Source organism: Scyliorhinus torazame, chromosome 1 (genome assembly GCF_047496885.1).
Source record: "Scyliorhinus torazame isolate Kashiwa2021f chromosome 1, sScyTor2.1, whole genome shotgun sequence".
NCBI lineage: Eukaryota > Metazoa > Chordata > Chondrichthyes > Carcharhiniformes > Scyliorhinidae > Scyliorhinus > Scyliorhinus torazame.
The window spans coordinates 259,141,092-259,159,763 of NC_092707.1; the positions used below are offsets into that span (position 1 = coordinate 259,141,092).

Genomic DNA, 18,672 nt, shown 5'->3' on the forward strand with positions numbered 1-18,672 from the left:
ATCTTTGTATTATACTGCGTGATCATTATAAACTGAGATTACTTCACTTCAAAAATTGTCACGAAACCTGAAAATATGACTGGAGACCAATAAGGCCACCAGTGGGGTATTTTTGCATAACCCTTAAAGGAGGGATGCATTGCAAATCTCGACAAACCCATAGCCCCAAGTCAAAGAGCTTACCTCGAGGATGCTTTCTAGTTCCACACCTCTCTTGTGAGCCTCCTTCAGTAATGCGGCGGTCTTGCTCATCAGCTCCTGCTGGGAGCTGGTTTCTTTTTGATGGATGCAGGTGCTTACTTTTTTGCAAAGTGTCTCGATGAGGATCTTGTGAGACTCCAACCCTTGGAAAAATTCCTGTGAAGAAAAATACAAATATCTGATTGATTTGCAAAGCAATGTACATCAGTCACAGGGAAGGCTTTCATGGTGATCACCCCACGGAATCTTCAGTTGAAGAACTTTACAGCTAACATTAAGGAACAAACTGTGGCCAGTATTCAAGGTGGTTGGAGGGGGGGGGGGGGTGCGTGGCGGTGGCACGTGGAAGGGGGAGGGGGGGCGGCGGCACGTGGAAGACAGGTTAAAGAAAGCAAAGAAAGAAGGAGCAAAAATACATAGAAAATATAAGCAGGAGAAGGCCATTCGGCCCTTTGAGCCTGCTCCACCATTCATTATGATCATGGCTGATCATCAAGGTCAATACTCTGATCTCACCTCCCCCCCCCCCCCCCCCCAAATACCCCTTGATCCCTTTAGCCCAAGGGCTATATCAAATTCCTTCTTGAAATTACACAAAGTTTTCGCCTCAACTACTTTTTGTGGTAGTGAATTCCACAGATTCACAACTCTCTGGGTGAGGAAATTTCTCCTCACCTCAGTCCTAAAAGGTTTACCTCTTATCCTCAAACTATGATCCTTAGTTTTGGACTTCCCAATATTCTTTCTTATTCCACCCGGTCTAATCCTGTTAGAATAAGTTTCTATGAGATCCCCTTCACTCTTCTAAACTCCAACGAATATAACTCATTGGTGTGGCCTCACCAATGCCCTATACAATTGCAATAAAACATCTCTATTTCTATACTCAAATTCTCTCGCTATGAAGGCCAATACCATTTGCCTTCTTTACTGCCTGCTGTACCTGCGCGCTTACTTTCAGTGACTGATGCACGAGGACACCAAGGTCTCGTTGAGTATCCACCTTTCTCAATTTACATTCAAATAATAATCTGCCTTCTTATTTTTGCTACCGAAGTGGATAACCTCACATTTACCCACATTATACTGCATCTGCCATGCATGTGTCCACTCACACAGCCTGTCAAAATCCTGCTGAAGCATCTCTGCATCCTCCTCACAGCTCACCCTCCCAACCAACTTTGTATCATCTGCAAATTTGGAAATACTAGTCTCTTTGCCCAAATCATTAATATAGAATGTGACCAGGTGGGGTCCGAGCACTGATCCCTGCGCTACCCCACTGGTCACTGCCTGCCAATCGGAAAAAGACCCATTTATTCCAACTTTTTGCTTCCTGTCTGGTCGCCAGCTTTCTATCCATCTCAAGACACTACCCACAATCCTGTGCACTTTAACTTTACACAGTAATCTGCTATGTGGAAGCATAATAAAAACAAAATACTGTGGATGCTGGAATCTGAAAGAAAACCGAAAATGCTGGAAAAACACAGCAGGTCTGGCTGCATCTGTGGAGAGAGAAAGTAGAATGAACGTTTTGTGCCCGAATGAGAGGGAGAACTGTGTTGAATTATATATTGAGTAAAAGGTGGAGTCACAGTTGGAGCAGGGTAGAAGGTCAGGGTAGAAGGTCAGTGTTTGGTTGGAACTGGGAGCGATTGCAACAAAGATGTGGAGGTTGTGAGGCAGAGGAAGCATTAATGGCAGGAGAAGGTGATGGTAGTTGTATAAAGGTAATGGGAGAGTAATCAGTGCTCAGTGAAAACAAAACTTAAGAACAAGTGACAATGCCCGATGGGGTTTTTTTTGCATTGAGACAAAAAAAATTCAAAGCCTTGAAGATGGAGGAGGAAGGTCACAGCCTAAAGTTATTGAACTCAATGTTGAAGATGAGAAGATAAGGCACTGCTCCTCCAGTTTGCGTTGGGCTTCACTGCAGTAGGCCAAGCATGTGGACATGAGGGTGAGATGCTGAGTCAAACTGGTTGGCAACAGGAAAGTTGGGATCATGCTCACAAGCAAGGCAGAGAGGTATAGGGAAGGAGAACCAGACGGTCGGATCAAGTCAGCTAAAGACTCTGTTCATGGTGGTGGGTCGAACGGAACACTGGCCTGTGCCTCCGAAGTGTCCCCCGGCCCTCAGTCCTCACATCCGTGGAGTACAGGTAACAGCTTGCTCACCTTGTGCTTATCCAGAAGGTTTTTGACATCTTCCCTGGAGGTAACCAGGATCCTTTTATCCAGCGACATCTTCTCTTGGCCCGTGTCAGTCAGGTCAGCCAGATCCTGTAGAGCTTGTTCATACTGGCTCCTCAATGCCAGGCTCTGGTTTAAGGAGCTGCGGCTGGAGCCAACGATCATTGTTAGCTCTTCGTACATATCCTTTATGGGGATGGAAAATTGGCAACATTGTAAGGATAGCCAACGGCTCTGTTCCGACTGTTAGTGTCTGACATTCACCCCTCCTCGCATGGCTCGTGCGGTGCTATTTGCCCAGAATGCCACAGAGATACTATACTGCAAGGGACTGATCTTGTGTTATCAGTTCATTCAGGTAGAGTCGCACATAGTACCCAAGAGCTTCAACACACAATACTGATATTAACAGCCATAGATATACTTTTAATCCCCGTTAGCTGTTTCAAAAGCCAAATTCTGTATCAGTATTAAAATTTAACCAGTCACAAACACCACAGGAGGTCTTGTGGCTTAGTGGGTAGCGTCCCTGCCTCTGAGCCAGAAGCTTTGGGTTTGAGTCCCACCCTAAGACTTGATGGTCAAGGAAGATACATTCATAACACGGTCAAACAGCTCGAGTGGATCAACCTGCAAATCCTTCCAAACATGCCAATGGTCGACGGTAAGAGCGGGAGAGACTCTTGGTCAGCCACGCTTCATGTGGAGTGTCGCCTCTCAAGCTTTGAGCCACTGGTGACAGACTAGTGACCTGTTCTGGGAATTACTAGCTATGGAAACAGATGAAAGTCTGTCTTGGGCACCACTAGGTGTGGGAAGAGAAACAACAACATGCATACACCACGCATACCAACCAACTCACACATAAAACCAACCAATCCATTAAGCCATTACATATACAACTAACAGTCAAAAGGATGTTTCAGTCAATGGCTGAGCTGATCTTGGCAGTGATCTTGCCGCGGGAAATCGCGACAGTGATTGACTTCACACCTGGGCTTTAGAAAGATCCAGCAGAATAGCCTGGTCTGGCTGCAGATCATCTCCCCTCTCCTTTAAGTGACCAATTTGCGTCTCAAATTCCCTCAGATCATCTTCTGCCTGCAAAATCGCCTGTGAACAAAAATGACAGATCTTAATACACATTTACAATAACTCCACCATCTCAGGCTAGGGGTGGTGAGAAGATTATGGCGCTCTTTTACATCATCCACAGATAGTGAGAGGAAATTGGTCCAATCTTTAATGGTTGGACCTCAGTGTACATTTGATCAGCTCTATTGATGATTCATGTGATTGTTTGGGCACTTAAGTTATGATTCCATGTACTCATCATACATATATTTTTTTGATCAGAAAACATTGTTTGAAAGCAAATTTGATAGTAACTTCCAAAGAAAAAGAATTGAATATCTATCTGAAAGGGAAAAATAAAAAGAGTGTAACCAACTGGAAAGCTGTTTCAAAGAGCCGGTATGTATATGATAGGCCAGACAGCCTCTTTCTGTGCTGTGAGGGGCAGCAGTGCCAAACACTCTGCCACTGTGCCGTCCAAATGATCTGAACATAACACAATTTGGCGAGTTCACCCGCTATGCACTGTGGTAGGAGTCCCTTCGACTTCCCGCCCCCTCCATGGAACTTAGTTCTGGGACAGCAAATCTCTTGGGGGGGGGGGTTATATAAAACCGAATGAAGGGATTTGAGAGGGTAAAGAGTGAAAGTCTGCTTGTCATTGGTTGGTGAATCTTGTACATCATCACTGGAATACTGAAGGTGGAAATTGAGGAAGAAATGTTTTCAGGCATAGGGTTCGACAAAGGGCTCGTAAGGCAGAGATTGCAACATCATTTAAAAGAGAAATCAATATTTGGAAAGAAAGGATATAAATAGGATAAATGGGATTGGAATAAACAGCTCCAGTAGAAGGGCTGGCACCAAAACAAGCATCTTGGACATCATGAATGGAGCGTCAGAAGTTCCCCAACTCTTTGAAGGGACAAAAGCTACCATCATTAAAAGTTGATTCCCTTGCCTCTAATATCCGTCTTGGAATTCCATCCTACCCCTTACAACTGAGAACTACTGAAATGGCAGCTTCGCTCAAACAGGAATTATTTTTACCTGCAGTTGTTCTGTGACAGGGTGTTCCAAAGCCTCGGCCAGTTTTTGTAGGACGATGTATTTACTATCAGCCAGGGAGGTGATCAGCAGCTTTAACTCAGTCTACAAGCAAAGAACAGCAATGAGATTTTGATAAAGCCAAACTTCCACTTCCACAAAAGTTTTGAATAGGAGGCATACAAGTCAGATATTGTACTGTATCTCAAATTGACCTACAAACTAAACTATAAGTACCTTCCAGGCACTGAGTCTCGAGCACATCATTTAGATTAATTTAGACAGAGTGTAGTACTGAGGGAGTGCTGCACTGTAAAGAGGCACAGTCTTTCCCTCAGGTAGAGGTAAAAATCTGGGGCTGGATTCTCCGCTGCCGGGATTCTCCATTGTGCCGACGGCGTGGCACTGCCGACAATAGGAAATCCCATTGGCCGGCTGGCAGGACAGAGAAACCCGCTGTTGGCAGGGGTGTGCCACATCAGAAAACTGGTGCGGCGGGGTGGAGAATCCCCCCCCAGATGTCTCTATTCAAAGATCTGGGAAGCTCTCTCCAATGTTTTGGCCAATATATTTTTCTCAGCCTACATCACTAAGACAGATAACCTATTCATTTATTTCTTGCTGTACACAAATTGGCTGCTGTATTTCCTATAACTGAGACTACACTTTAAGAAATGCCTCAATGGCATGAAAGTACTTTAAGAAGTCTTGAAGTTATGAGAGGTGCTATATAAATGCAAGTTCTTTTCTCCTTTCTATTGTTGGGATACCAAACCAGACTCCAACATTTGTTAGGATACCGGACGAAACCCCAAACAATTTATTTAAATTTCTAAAACTGTGACAAATGGACACTTCACCCCAGGGGTGCTGACTCTCACCAACCTTGAGTAATACTAAAAGGAATAAAACGGGAATTAAAGACATAAATGGTAAGTGACGCGGCAGGTTGTTACATGAAGATATGAGTTCAACGACAAGGAAAATTAGGAGAAAAGTTAAGAGGAAATATAACTTAGGAGAGGTTATTGATCGAGGTGTTAAGATTCAAAACAGAGGTATAAAAGCCAACATAAGTGTACTTTACCTGAATGCTCGTAGTATTCGGAATAAGGTAAATGAGTTGATGGCGCAAATCATTGTGAATGACTATGATTTAGTGGCCATTACTGAAACATGGTTAAAGGATGGTCACGACTGGGAGTTAAATATCCGAGGGTATCAAACTATTCGGAAGGACAGAGTGGATGGTAAGGGAGGTGGTGTAGCTCTGTTATTTAAGGATGACATCCGGGCAACAGTAAGGGATGACATCGGTGCTATGGAGGATAAGGTTGAATCCATTTGGGTGGAAATCAGGAATAGTAAGGCAAAAAAAGTCACTGATAGGAATAGTCTAAAGGCCACCAAATAGTAACATTATGGTGGGGCAGGCAATAAACGGATGCATGTAGAAGTGGTATAGCAGTTATCATGGGGGATTTTAATCTACATGCCGATTGGTTTAACCAGGTCGGTCATGGCAGCCTTGAGGAGGAGTTTATAGAATCTATCCACGATAGTTTCCTAGAACAGTATGTAATGGAACCTATGAGGGAACAAGCGGTCCTAGATCTGGTCCTGTGTAATGAGACAGGATTGATTAATGATCTCATAGTTAGGGATCCTCTCGGAAGGAGCGAACACAATATGGTGGAATTTAAAATACAGATGGAGGGTGAGAAGGTAAAATCAAACACTAGTGTTTTGTGCTTAAACAAAGGAGATTACAATGGGATGCGAGAAGAACTAGCTAAGGTAGACTGCGAGCAAAGACTTTATGGTGAAACAGTTGAGGAACAGTGGAGAACCTTCCAAGCGATTTTTCACAGTGCTCAGCAAAGGTTTATAAAACCAACAAAAAGGAAGGACGGTAGAAAGAGGGAAAATCGACCGTGGATATCTAAGGAAATAAAGGAGAGTATCAAATTGCAGGAAAAAGCATACAAAGTGGCAAAAATTAGTGGGAGACTAGAGTACTGGGAAATCATTAGGGGGCAACAGAAAGCTACTAAAAAAGCTATAAAGAAGACTAAGATAGATTATGAGAGTAAACTTGCTCAGAATATAAAAACAGATAGTAAAGGTTTCTACAAATATATAAAACAAAAAAGAATGGCTAAGATAAATATTGGTCCTTTAGACGCTGAGAAGGGAGATTTAATAATGAGAGATGAGGAAATGGCTGAGGTTTTTGAACAGGTTTTTTGGGTCGGTCTTCACAGTGGAAGACACAAATAACATGCCAGTGAAATGAGGCTATGACAGGTGAGGACCTTGAGATGATTGTTATCACTAAGGAGGTAGTGATGGGCACGCTAATGGGGCTAAAAGTAGACAAGTCTCCTGGCCCTAATGGAATGCATCCCAGAGTGCTAAAAGAGATGGCTAGGGAAATTGCAAATGCACTAGTGATGATTTACCAAAATTCACTGGACTCTGGGGTGGTCCCGGCAGATTGGAAATTAGCAAACGTGACACCACTGTTTAAAAAAGGAGGCAAGCAGAAAGCGGGTAATTATAGGCCAGTGAGCTTAACTTTGGTAGTAGCGAAGATGCTGGAATCTATCATCAAGGAAGAAATAGCGAGGCATCTGGATGGAAATTGTCCCATTGGGAGACGCAGCATGGGTTCATAAAGGGCAGGTCGTGCCTAACTAATTTAGTGGAATTTTTTGAGGACATTACCAGTGCGGTAGATAACGGGGAGCCAATGGATGTGGTATATCTGGATTTCCAGAAAGCCTTTGACAAGGTGCCACACAAAAGGTTGCTGCATAAGATAAAGATGCATGGCATTAAGGGTAAAGAAGTAGCATGGATAGAGGATTGGTTCATTAATAGAAAGCAAAGAGTGGGGATTAATGGGTGTTTCTCTGGTTGGCAATCAGTAGCTAGTGGTGTCCCTCAGGGATCAGTACTGGGCCCACAATTGTTCACAATTTACATAGATGATTTGGAGTTGGGGACCAAGGGCAATGTGTCCAAGTTTGCAGACGACACTAAGATGAGTGGTAAAGCAAAAAGTGCAGAGGATACTGGAAGTCTGCAGAGGGATTTGGATAGGTTAAGTGAATGGGCTAGGGTCTGGCAGATGGAATACAATGTTGACAAATGTGAGGTTATCCATTTTGGTAGGAATAGCAGCAAAAGGGATTATTATTTAAATGATAAAATATTAACACATGCTGCTGTGCAGAGACCTGGGTGTGCTGGTGCATGAGTCGCAGAAAGTTGGTTTTCAGGTACAACAGGTGATTAAGAAGGCAAATGGAATTTTGTCCTTCATTGCTAGAGGGATGGAGTTTAAGACTAGGGAGGTTATGCTGCAATTGTATAAGGTGTTAGTGAGGCCACACCTGGAGTATTGTGTTCAGTTTTGGTCTCCTTACTTGAGAAAGGACGTACTGGCGCTGGAGAGTGTGCAGAGGAGATTCACTAGGTTAATCCCAGAGCTGAAGGGGTTGGATTACGAGGAGAGGTTGAGTAGACTGGGACTGTACTCGTTGGAATTTAGAAGGATGAGGAGGGATCTTATAGAAACATATAAAATTATGAAGGGAATAGATAGGATAGATGCGGGCAGGTTGTTTCCACTGGTGGGTGAAAGCAGAACTAGGGGGGCATAGCCTCAAAATAAGGGGGAGTAGATTTAGGACTGAGTTTAGGAGGAACTTCTTCACCCAAAGGGTTGTGAATCTATGGAATTCCTTGCCCAGTGAAGCAGTAGAGGCTCCTTCATTAAATGTTTTTAAGATAAAGATAGATAGTGTTTTGAAGAATAAAGGGATTAAGGGTTATGGTGTTCCGGCCGGAAAGTGGAGCTGAGTCCACAAAAGATCAGCCATGCTCGCATTGAATGGCGGAGCAGGCTCGAGGGGCCAGATGGCCTACTCCTGCTTCTAGTTCTTATGTTCAATGTTTATCATTCACATTAAAACAAGCTTTAATTTAAACACAGAATTAACCATATTAAAATCAAAGAAAAGGGATGGGATTCTCCGTTGACTGATGCCGAAATCGCGAAACACGTTTGGGTGGAGAATCGGTTCCGACACCAAGATCATGGCGGACGCTGATTGGATGCCAAATCTTAATTCCCTGTCACTTCGACAGCGGCATCAAAAGCATACTGGAATACACGTACAGTAAACACTGTTTGCATTTCATTAGCGGGCCTGACCTAGTATTCTCCGGAGCCTCCGCGATTCTCCGCCTCCGATGGGCTGAGTTCCTGATGGCGGGGTCCACTTGTGCTTTTAAAAATTGTGAAACCGGTGTCATGGCTGACAAGGGAGAGAGAGGAGATAGGACACAGAGAGGAGCGACTGCGGTCTGCCAGGCTGGACACTGGCCTCGCTGGCTGGGGTGGGGGAGGCCCTGCCAGGACTGGGGGTGGGGAGGGAGTGATGGGGGAATGGGCTGAATAGCGGGGTGATCCCCCCACGGGACTGGGGCAGTGTCCAGGCATGGACCGCCATTGCCGTGGCTTGCAAGGCAGCCCTCTTGCTGCGCACCCCACTGACCACCTACCTTTGTCCCTGGTTCTGCGGAGTGACACCACCCCACCTTCCGCCATAACCCCACGCTACACGTTGGAGCATCAGGCGGCCACCCAGGGGAACGCCCACTGTAGCCCCGACGGGAGCGCCGAGCGGGGGCTGTGGAGTGTCTCCCTGGCAAGGGCACTGCCAGCTGATGGTACCCCTGGCATCTGTTCCCTGTAAGAACACTATTCACGACGCCCTATGTGCTCTTGCTAATGTATTTGCTTTGTTTAGCCCCTTGTTCAGCACTGTAACCAATCACTGTTTGGCGATGTACCATTTGTCAATGTACGCTGTCGATTATTCTTTTTTTGTCTACTATGTACGTACTGTGTACCTTCCCTTGGGCACAGAAAAATATTTTTCACAGTACTTCGGTACATGTGACAATAAATCAAATCAAATCAAATCAGGAACAGGCACCTGTGCCAGAGGCCTCCATGGTGCAGGCCTTCGATGGGGCCAGGGGCATGCGGGGAGCTCGCAGTGCCAACCGGGGCCACCAAGTAGCCCGGTGTACGCACTATGCTAACATGTCGGCCTTTCAATCCCTGCAGACAATGGATATTGGAATTCAACCATCAATGGTGACCTTCCTGATAGTCGTCGCAGCCCTGGGGAATACCCTGTGGCTGTGCGAGCTGACGCTGCTCAAGGAGGAGGAGGAAACTACAGCAGCTGAGCGTGCCGCAGAGGGACAGGTGGCAGCAACCCAGGATGGAGAGCCAGCCGCCAACAGGCCAAGGAGGAGATACCAAGGAGGCGTCACATGAGAACTCATGTGTACCTGGAGAGCCTGTCATTCGAGGACCTGCCGGATGGGCATGCCGCCGCCGACTCTGGCTGAGCAGAGAGTTAGTGTGACACTTCTGCCAGATAATGGCACACCTGGCACTGCAAGGGTATGGGGGAGGACACCTGCTCTCAGTGGCCATCAAGGTGATGATTGCCCTGAACCTTTTCGCGACGGGGTACTTCCAGGTGCCAAGTGGGGACCTGTTCGGGATCTCTCAGATCTCGATACACTGGTGCACGCGCACTATCACGGAGACCCTATAAGCCCAGGCGGCGCGCACAATGGGGTAAGGATGAGGGTGAGGGTGGTGCGAGTGTGGTGTGGGGTGAACGTGGTGTGGGATTGTGGACACACGTTTCATGGGGAACCACAACTAAGTGGGGTCTCACTTCCTCGCCCATGGCCGAACTCCACCCACATACAGGGTTCTCTTCTCTGTCCAGCGGGGGAACAGAAAACTACAGTGTTAGACAGTCCGACAGCCCAAGGGGATGTGGCTGGTGGCCTCAGTGACCAGGGAACGCGGCCATGGCGGCCGGTATGGGTGCAGGCCTGTGCCCTCTGGATGGGAAGGAGCGGGGGGGTGCTGGTGTGCCTATTCACCCTGGCCGACCTGAGGAGATCGTGCAGTTATTTTGGCTCGGCTGGCAGGTCTGGATGGTGTTGCCCATGGCGCTCACATCCTCTGCCACCTGCGCTCAGGCATGGCAAATGACAGCAGCTGGCAGCCTCCTTCCCGGGCCGGGGTGCCGGGTCATCCGCCTCTCCTCCACGATGTCAAGGAGGGTCTCAAGCTCTGCATCCGCAAAACGTGGGGCCACGTGTCTTGCTGCCATCTTGTTGGCTGGGAAGATGTATGTGGAGAGTGAAGTGTGTATATGCGGCTGCAACTTGTTAGCCTCCTAAGTGTGAATTTCAAAACCGGCGAATCCGGCACCATTTCTCATTGGAATCGATTGTGTTCCACATGGCATCAGTGCTAGTCCCTTAATAGTAGCTGAATCGGTCCACGTGCGCCGCCGGTTTTGCTGTTGTGGAAGTCCACGAATTGTGCATCGGCGTCAACATTTAGTCTCAGAAACAGAGAATCCAGCCCAAGAGCTTTACAATTATCAAGTTAAGCAGTTCTTAAACACAGGGGAAAACTTAAACTTACTTTCTATACCTGACACTAACTCCAATGAAGAAACCCAGTACAGTTCAAATGTCACTAATAAATGTCCGATGTAAACAACGAGCTCCAACCTCCGACTGCTGTTTCCCCACCTTGGCGTAACTAGCCACACTGCAGTAAAAGGCAATCTTCTTGCCTCTCCTGCAATGCCCAACATGGGCCTTTGTTTAGCACAGGGCTAAATCGCTGGCTTTGAAAGCAGACCAAGGCAGGCCAGCAGCACGGTTCAATTCCCGTAACAGCCTCCCCGAACAGGTGCCGGAATGTGGCGACTAGGGGCTTTTCACAGTAACTTCATTTGAAGCCTACTTGTGACAATAAGCGATTTTCATTTCATTTCATTTTCATTTCATTTATCTACTGGTCTCAATTATCTACAGCACGGTGTACATAATACAGATATACCAGAGCAGATTGTCCAGCCTGAGTGGTAGAGAAGTTCTTTGATACTTTTCAATATTCAGCTGCATGTTAAACCACTTAGTGTTTCTGAGGACTTCTTCTTATAACCTGCTAAGCGTAATTAACGTTTGGTGGATAAGTATGATTGTAGCACACAATTTAACTCCATTAAAGCACATATTATAGAAATATAATATATGATTTCTCTATACATTTAAAAATCTTCCTATTTACTTTAGATTGTAAAATCCTATGACCAGTGATACAATCGGGACTGCCTATTCAAACCGATCAGACTGCAGTCACTCCCTCTCATAGTCCCTGGGCGCGATTCTCCGCTCCCGCGCCGGTTTGGAGAATCACCTGGGTCGCCAAATTTTCCGCGACGCCGGTTCGACGCCCTCCCGCGATTCACGGAAGCGGCCAGATCGGCACAATTGCGTTTTGCGTGGCGCGGTCCAGTGAATCGCTCGAGACAGCCAAAATGACGATTCACCGGTACCCCCGCGATTCTCAGTGCCGGATGGGCTGAGCGGCCTGCCCAAAACGGCGGGTCCCCCCCCCCCCCGGCGCCGTCCACACCTGGTTGCTGCCGGTGGGAACAGCGCGGGAAAGCTGGGGGGGGCGGCCTGCGGGGGGGGGGCGAGGGGGGATCCTGCACCGGGGGGGGGCCTCAAATGGGGTCTGGCCCACGATCGGTGCCCACCGATCGTCGGGCTGGCCTCTCTGAAGGAGGACCTCCTTTCTTCCGCAGCCCCGCAAGATCCGTAGGACAACTTCTTACGGGGCGGACTCGGGGAGGACGGCAACCACGCATGTGCGGGTGACGCCAGTTATGCGGCGCGGCCGCGTCATGTATGCGGCGCCGCTCCTAGCCCATTATCGGGCCCTGAATCGGTCGGGATAGGGGCCGTTTCGCGCCGTCGTGAACCTCGACGGCGTTCACGACGGCGCGAACACTCTGCCTCCATTTCAGAGAATCGCGCCCCCTGCGTTTTACTTATTTTAGCTGCACTGCAGGGAACCTCCTCTGCCCCAGTCAATTCCACTTCTTAAATTGCTCCAAGTTGCCTTGTGTTTGGCTATTCAATTTAATATTCCCATTTACTTAAGTGCTATCTAAAAATAATCCGACCAGATTTTTAAAATTTTCTTTTATTAATAAATTTAGAGTCTCCACTTTATTTTTTCCAATTAAGGGACAATTTAGCATGATCAATCCACCTACCCTGCACATCTTTGGGTTGTGGGGGCGAAGCGCACGCAGACACGGGGGAGAATTTGCAAGCTCCTCACGGACAGTGACCCCGAGCCAGGATCGAACCTGGGACCTCGGTGCCGTGAGGCAACAGTGCTACCACTGCGCCACCGTGCTGCCCCCATCCTATCAGTTTTGAGCAGTACTTGGTCTCGTGCAGATGTGCACTCACAAATGGAATATTATGTGATTTTGAAATTTGGGAGTGGGGACACTGCAAGCAGTGGGAGCGTTTACCAGGCTCCACGATAATCCTCTGGTATCGTTAAGTAAAACCAAAAGGATCTTGAATACAGAGCACCGCTTACTTGGTACTCCATCAGCTGCTGCAGGTGATCTTTGATCCGCTCACACTGTTGCTTCACTGTTAACCCCAGCACATGCAGTCTTTCCTGCAGGCAGCTCAGGGTTTCCTCAATCACTTCCTGGTTCTTGGGCTCAGGGAGGATATGGAAGAAGGCACCCTTCTTCTCCTTTACTTCTTCAATCACTTCCTCGATATCTTTTGCAAGAGCCTGAGTAACAAAAGAAAAAGAAGAGCAGCTGGCATGAAACGTATGAAATAAGAGCAGGAGGGTAGGCCACTCGGCTGTCCTTGAGTCTATTCATTCAGTAAGACCATGGCTCAACTGACTGTGGCCTCAAATCCACTTTTCTGCCCCCATATCCTTTGACCCCCTTGTTTGTCAAGAATTTATCTGTCTCTGCCTTAAAAACACTCAGTGGACCTTCCTCCACTTCTCACTGGGGAAGAATTCCACAATTCAACCAAAGTCTAAATGCCTTCCAAGGAAATTTACCAAGAGGCAACGGGCTCTGCTAACTTGGCCTGAGACTTACAACCTGAATGACCCTGTACGGCCTCATAAAACATTTATTATAAAAATGCAAGGCACGGCAATCACATTGAAGGGTAAAGATGTCAAATTTCAAAAAAAGTGAAGACGTGGGGCTGGATTATCCGCTGTTGCGATTCTCTGTTGCACCGGCAGCCCAGGGATTTACCAACGGCATAGGGTTGCCCGCAATTGGAAACCCCATTGTCCGGCTGGCGCGACGGAGAATCCGGGGGTGCGGAATCCCGCCCGTGGTTTTTATCAGTCAACTGAATCTTAAAGATAACCGCATCACAGTGATGTTTATTCATCCTTTCAATATACACCGTGGAGCTTGTACGGATTTAGCACAGCGGCACAGTGGTTAGCACTGTTGTCTCAAAGTGCCAGGGACCCAGGATTGATTCTGGCCTTGGGTGACTGTGTGTGGAGTTTGCACTTTCTCCCCATGTCTGCGTGGGTTTCCTCTGGATGCTCCAGTTTCCTTCCACAATCCAAAGGTGTGCAGGTTGGGTGAATTGGCCATGATAAATTTCCCCTTAGTGTCCAAAGGCTAGGTGGGGCTACGGGGATAGGGTGGGGAAGTGAGCCTAGGTAGGGCTGAATGGCCCCCTTCTGCACTGTAGGGATTCGATGATTCTGTGAGTCTGTACTGAACATGTTCTCTCAATTGCTGTGTCCTATGTTTGGTGACAGAAATTCAAATGACTGAGTCTATCTCCACTGTACACTAGAGAAGCAAGGTCATCCATTCCTAGTCTATTCTTTGGTCTTCACTCTTCACCTTTCCCTCATGCCTGCACTCCAGCATGCAACAACCTGGATGCAAACACAGGTCCAGTCCCTCCACTACAATCTACAAATCGATCCTTAATAACGCATTGTGAGGTATTATTGATTCCAAGTTAAGGTAATTAAATATGGATGACGCCAACGGCATCTTACCTCTTCGTGGTATAAGTGTGCTTCAACCTTTTCTGGGAGGAAATCGGCGCTGGCAAATAAGTGATCTTCAACACCATCCAGCCAGTGGGAGGTAACTGTGGTGGCATCATACAGCTTCTGCTCCAGGGGAAGGCTTTGTTCCTGGGCATCTTTACCCTTCACAGAAATGGAAAGTGAGTCTGATTGCCCCATTGCTTCAATCAAAAACTTTAGCAGGACTGAGAAAGAAAATGCTCATTGTACCTGAGGGGAAAGATTTCCAAAAGCCTGGCCCAGACCAGTCAACAGGGATTTGACCATCTGCACTGACTTGTCCAAGGTCTGAGCTTCCCCTTTAAATAAAGCCATACCACTTGACACTCCACTGGACAGACCATAAACCTGCTAACAATGGGGAGAGAATCATTTTAAAAATGATTATGAGACAGACTACATTCATACCAAGGGCAATCGGTCTATTAGTGGGTTCAATTAACAACTTGGTTAATTGTGCTGTTTCGGGGAGGCGGTGGAGCAGTAGTACTGTCACTGGCCTAGTAATCCAGAGACCCAGGGCAATGCTCTGGGGTGTTCGGTTCGTATCCCACCACGGCAGATGGTAAAATTTGAATTCAATTAAAAATCTGGAATTAAAAGTACAATTCTGACCACGAAATCATTGTCGATTATTGTAAAAACCCATCTGGTATACTAATGTCTTTTAGGGAAGGAAATCTTCCGTCCTTACCCGGTCTGACCTACATGTGACTACCGACTCACACAGCGATTCGGTTGACTTTTAACTGCCCCCCCCTGAAATGGCAGAGCAAGCCACTCAGATCAACAGCAAGTAGGGTGGGCAACAAATGCTGGCCAAGCCAGCGATGCCCACATCCCAAGAACAAAAAAAACGTCAGTAGCCAATCCCCACCAAAAATGGATATTTATAGCGATAGTTGGCTTTGGTAGCCCTCTGGGTCAAGGTCAAGTCAAATGTTCTGATTCTAATTATGGAACCATGACCACAGGGACCGAGGGTTAGGCTTGCATGTGTGAGCTAATAGTACTCGTGCCAAAGTCAGGTTCAAACCCCACTCTGGAGACTCGAGCATATAGCTCAGGATGATACTTCAGTGCAGCACTGAGTGTATGCCACACTGCCAGAGGCACTGTCCTTCGGGGGAAGATATGAATCCACAACCCATTCTCAGGTGGACATGAATTGTACTGTGGCAAGAGCATTCTCCCCTGTACACTGGCCAACACTTATCCCACAACCACCAAAGGCGGCCTGGTCATTGTCACCTCACTTGTTGTGGGAGCTTGCTGTGCGGAAATTGGCTGCCACATTTCCTACATTACAACAGCGACCACACTTCCAAAATGCCTGGTAGCAAAGGCGCTGCACAGCATTAAAGTCACTTCATCCATGTGGGGATCTGCACACTGCGGGACGGGGGCTGTATGCTTCAGCACGTTACCTGTCGCTCCTGGTTTTGCTCCAGCGTATTTTGGAACATCTTTTGCTTGGTGCTGATCTCTTTCTGGAGATTCTGCCACTTGATTCTCAGTTGCTGCAAGGCAAATAGCTTCTCCCCTTCGAAACCAAGCTCTTGGGGTAAGGTTTCAGGCCTGGCAGTCTCACTGACAGGACACAAAAAGCAAAAGACAAAACTTTAAAAGTTAGTAACGCGGCCTCCCCAACTACTAACATGCCAGAAAAGTTATTTGAGCAGAAATACACCTGGTCATTATCTTTATTTGCCCAACCTCTTCTCTGTGATCCCCATGGTGGAAGCTCTTTTCTGGGGTGCTGCCCCACATACACCGGTTACCTTCCCCAAGTAGCTGCTGTGTGGTCAAGTGTATGCCAGCGGGTTACTCTGCCAAACAATGGGCATTGCCATCGAGCTGAATCATGTCTGAGATTGGAGTTTCACGGGGAAGAAGAGGAGGTAGGCGAGGTAACCCTAACTAACCCTCAGGGGCAAAAATCCAGAACTTACATTGCTGTTCCTATCAGCGGGGTCAATTGGGGTATGCTACTACTACGAAATCAAGTAACTCTGCACCAGACTCCGACTCACCTCAATGTGTATGACGCACTGAACAGACTGCAGGAGCCAGGACTGAATTCCAAATGACAAGCTTAGCCATTAACTGGAATTTTCCAGTTCCCCCCACCGCCCCAAGAATATTCACCCTCCTATGTCCTTGAGGTCGTTTTCACAAACCAGCTGGATTCATTGAACGGGCCTCCTTCTGCACTGTACATTCTATGATGTATGATTCTATGATGATGTAAATATAGTGGTAAATTTAGTAAATGAAATACAAGAGACCACTTTATGATGCCGAACTGCAGACCAGGAGCTCTACCCAATAGCCACGAAGATCAAGGAGCCCACCCCAAAATATCCCTCATTCTTCCCAGTATCAGGCCTAGATGTAAAGGCTTATATCCCAATATCCAGCCATGGCACAATCGATAGCACTCACTTATGAGCCAGAAGATTGTGGATCCAAGGCCTATCTCCAGAGATATTTATTCCTCAATTAACATTGCTAAAACAGATAATCTGGTCAGTCATCTGCTTTTTGTGGGATGTGCACTAAATTGGCTGCTTTTCCTACATTATATTGGCCAGCAATGCTATTCAACATTAATTGGTCCACTTAACGAGGCCACACGGGCCTCTCGCCTCAAATGAAGGCTTGCCATCTGATTCCCCGGCACCACACTCGCAAGCCCTCCGCTAACAAGTGTGAGCAGCACTTAAGCAGCACTTACTCAGCCAACCCCAGCCAGCTCGCAACAATGGCGTCCCGGAAACCGGTCCCAAGATTCGGGGTTGCCGATCTGGGGAGGCTCCTAGACGCAGTGGAGGCCAGGAGGGATGTCCTGTTCCACTGAGGGTCCCGGAGGGTCCACTATAGGGCAGCCAATGCTGCCTGGGACAAGGTGGCGGCGGCTGTGAGCACCGGGAGTGTGATCAGGAGGACTGACCCCCAGTGCCGGAAAAAGGTCAACAATCAACAATCCGGGCAGCGTGGGTGAATAGACACCAATGCCAGCACTTGCCCCCCCCCCACCAAAAACCTCCGAGACCTTTCCGCCCCCATGCGAGAATCCACTTCCCAACTCTCCAAGCAAGCCCCAACCCTCCCCCCAACGCCTCGCCCTTCAACCCCACACCCGTAATTTCCCCCCCCCCACCACCACTGTGAACCATACGTGTGGCAAATGATGCCCTCTCTGTGTCTCCTCAGGAAAAGCACTGCCACAATCGTCAGGAGAGGGCCCAGACTGGCGGAGATAGGCTGGACATAAGAATCCACATATCCTTCGAGGAGCGAGCCCTGGAGATGATTGGGGTGGCTGAGGACAGGGCGGTCACCAGCGCGGAGGCTGGCAGATGCCACAGAGGTGAGGGATCACAGGGCCCCAGCCAAAGGACCTGTCAAACGTGTGTTGTTATTGCCTTACTGACTGATCCATCTCTCCCACTGACCACATGACCACTCTCCTGCAGGTCCTCCAGCCGACAGCGCCGGACAATCCCGGGTGGCCCCCTCTCCAGTCTCTCAGGAGACGACCTCGGAGGAGAGCTCTGAGGTTGCGACGATCGAGGCGTCACAGCTGTCACCCCCACCCTCCATCGGCGTAAATAAACGCACCTCGGTGGGAAATGTTAGTGGTCAGGTTCCTGGGGCACAATCTGGTGAGCGCCGCACTGCTGCTGATGCACATCAGATGGAGGCAGGAACCCCCAGGCAAGACAGCAGTCTGAGAACTGCTGGATCCCAGAACCAGCTGGGTCCCATCCTGATGCTGAGTCTGTGGAAGAGGTTTACCTGGAGCTGATGGAGACGTTAGGATGTGGCCATGACATTCAGAGGGCGATGGTAGCGATACTCCAGCAGGTCCATAACCGATTGGCGGAGTCCCAGAGGCTACAGGCACAAGAGATGTTGTCGGCAATGCGTGGCACCGAAGCCAACGTCAGGCGACGACCGCAGTGGAGAGCCTGGTGCACAGCGTCGGCACCATGAATTAAGATATCCAAGGTGCTGCGCATAGGGTGACGGCCATGGCTGAGGGTCTTGAGAGATTGTCCTCCTCGCTGGGGGATGTCATCCAGTACCAGGCTGACCTTGATGAGGTTCTGCGGGACATG

General features: G+C 48.0%; 1 protein-coding gene across 13 annotated transcripts in view; it reads right to left on the reverse strand.

Annotated features, from left to right (window-relative positions):
- The window catches only part of syne1b (spectrin repeat containing, nuclear envelope 1b), a 669,902-nt gene that overhangs the window by 230,459 nt on the left and 420,771 nt on the right, over positions 1-18,672 (reverse strand). For 10 of the 13 annotated variants that reach the window (XM_072505250.1, XM_072505295.1, XM_072505285.1 and 7 more), the window contains 8 exons: positions 15,976-16,138; positions 14,759-14,899; positions 14,516-14,671; positions 13,043-13,249; positions 4,522-4,623; positions 3,391-3,510; positions 2,383-2,583; positions 184-357 (listed from right to left, as the gene is read on the reverse strand). In XM_072505250.1, coding sequence (XP_072361351.1) covers positions 184-357; positions 2,383-2,583; positions 3,391-3,510; positions 4,522-4,623; positions 13,043-13,249; positions 14,516-14,671; positions 14,759-14,899; positions 15,976-16,138 — 1,264 coding nt within the window. The remainder of the gene's footprint in view (positions 1-183; positions 358-2,382; positions 2,584-3,390; positions 3,511-4,521; positions 4,624-13,042; positions 13,250-14,515; positions 14,672-14,758; positions 14,900-15,975; positions 16,139-18,672) is intronic. The other 3 variants (XM_072505314.1, XM_072505321.1, XM_072505231.1) reach the window with 1 other exon arrangement.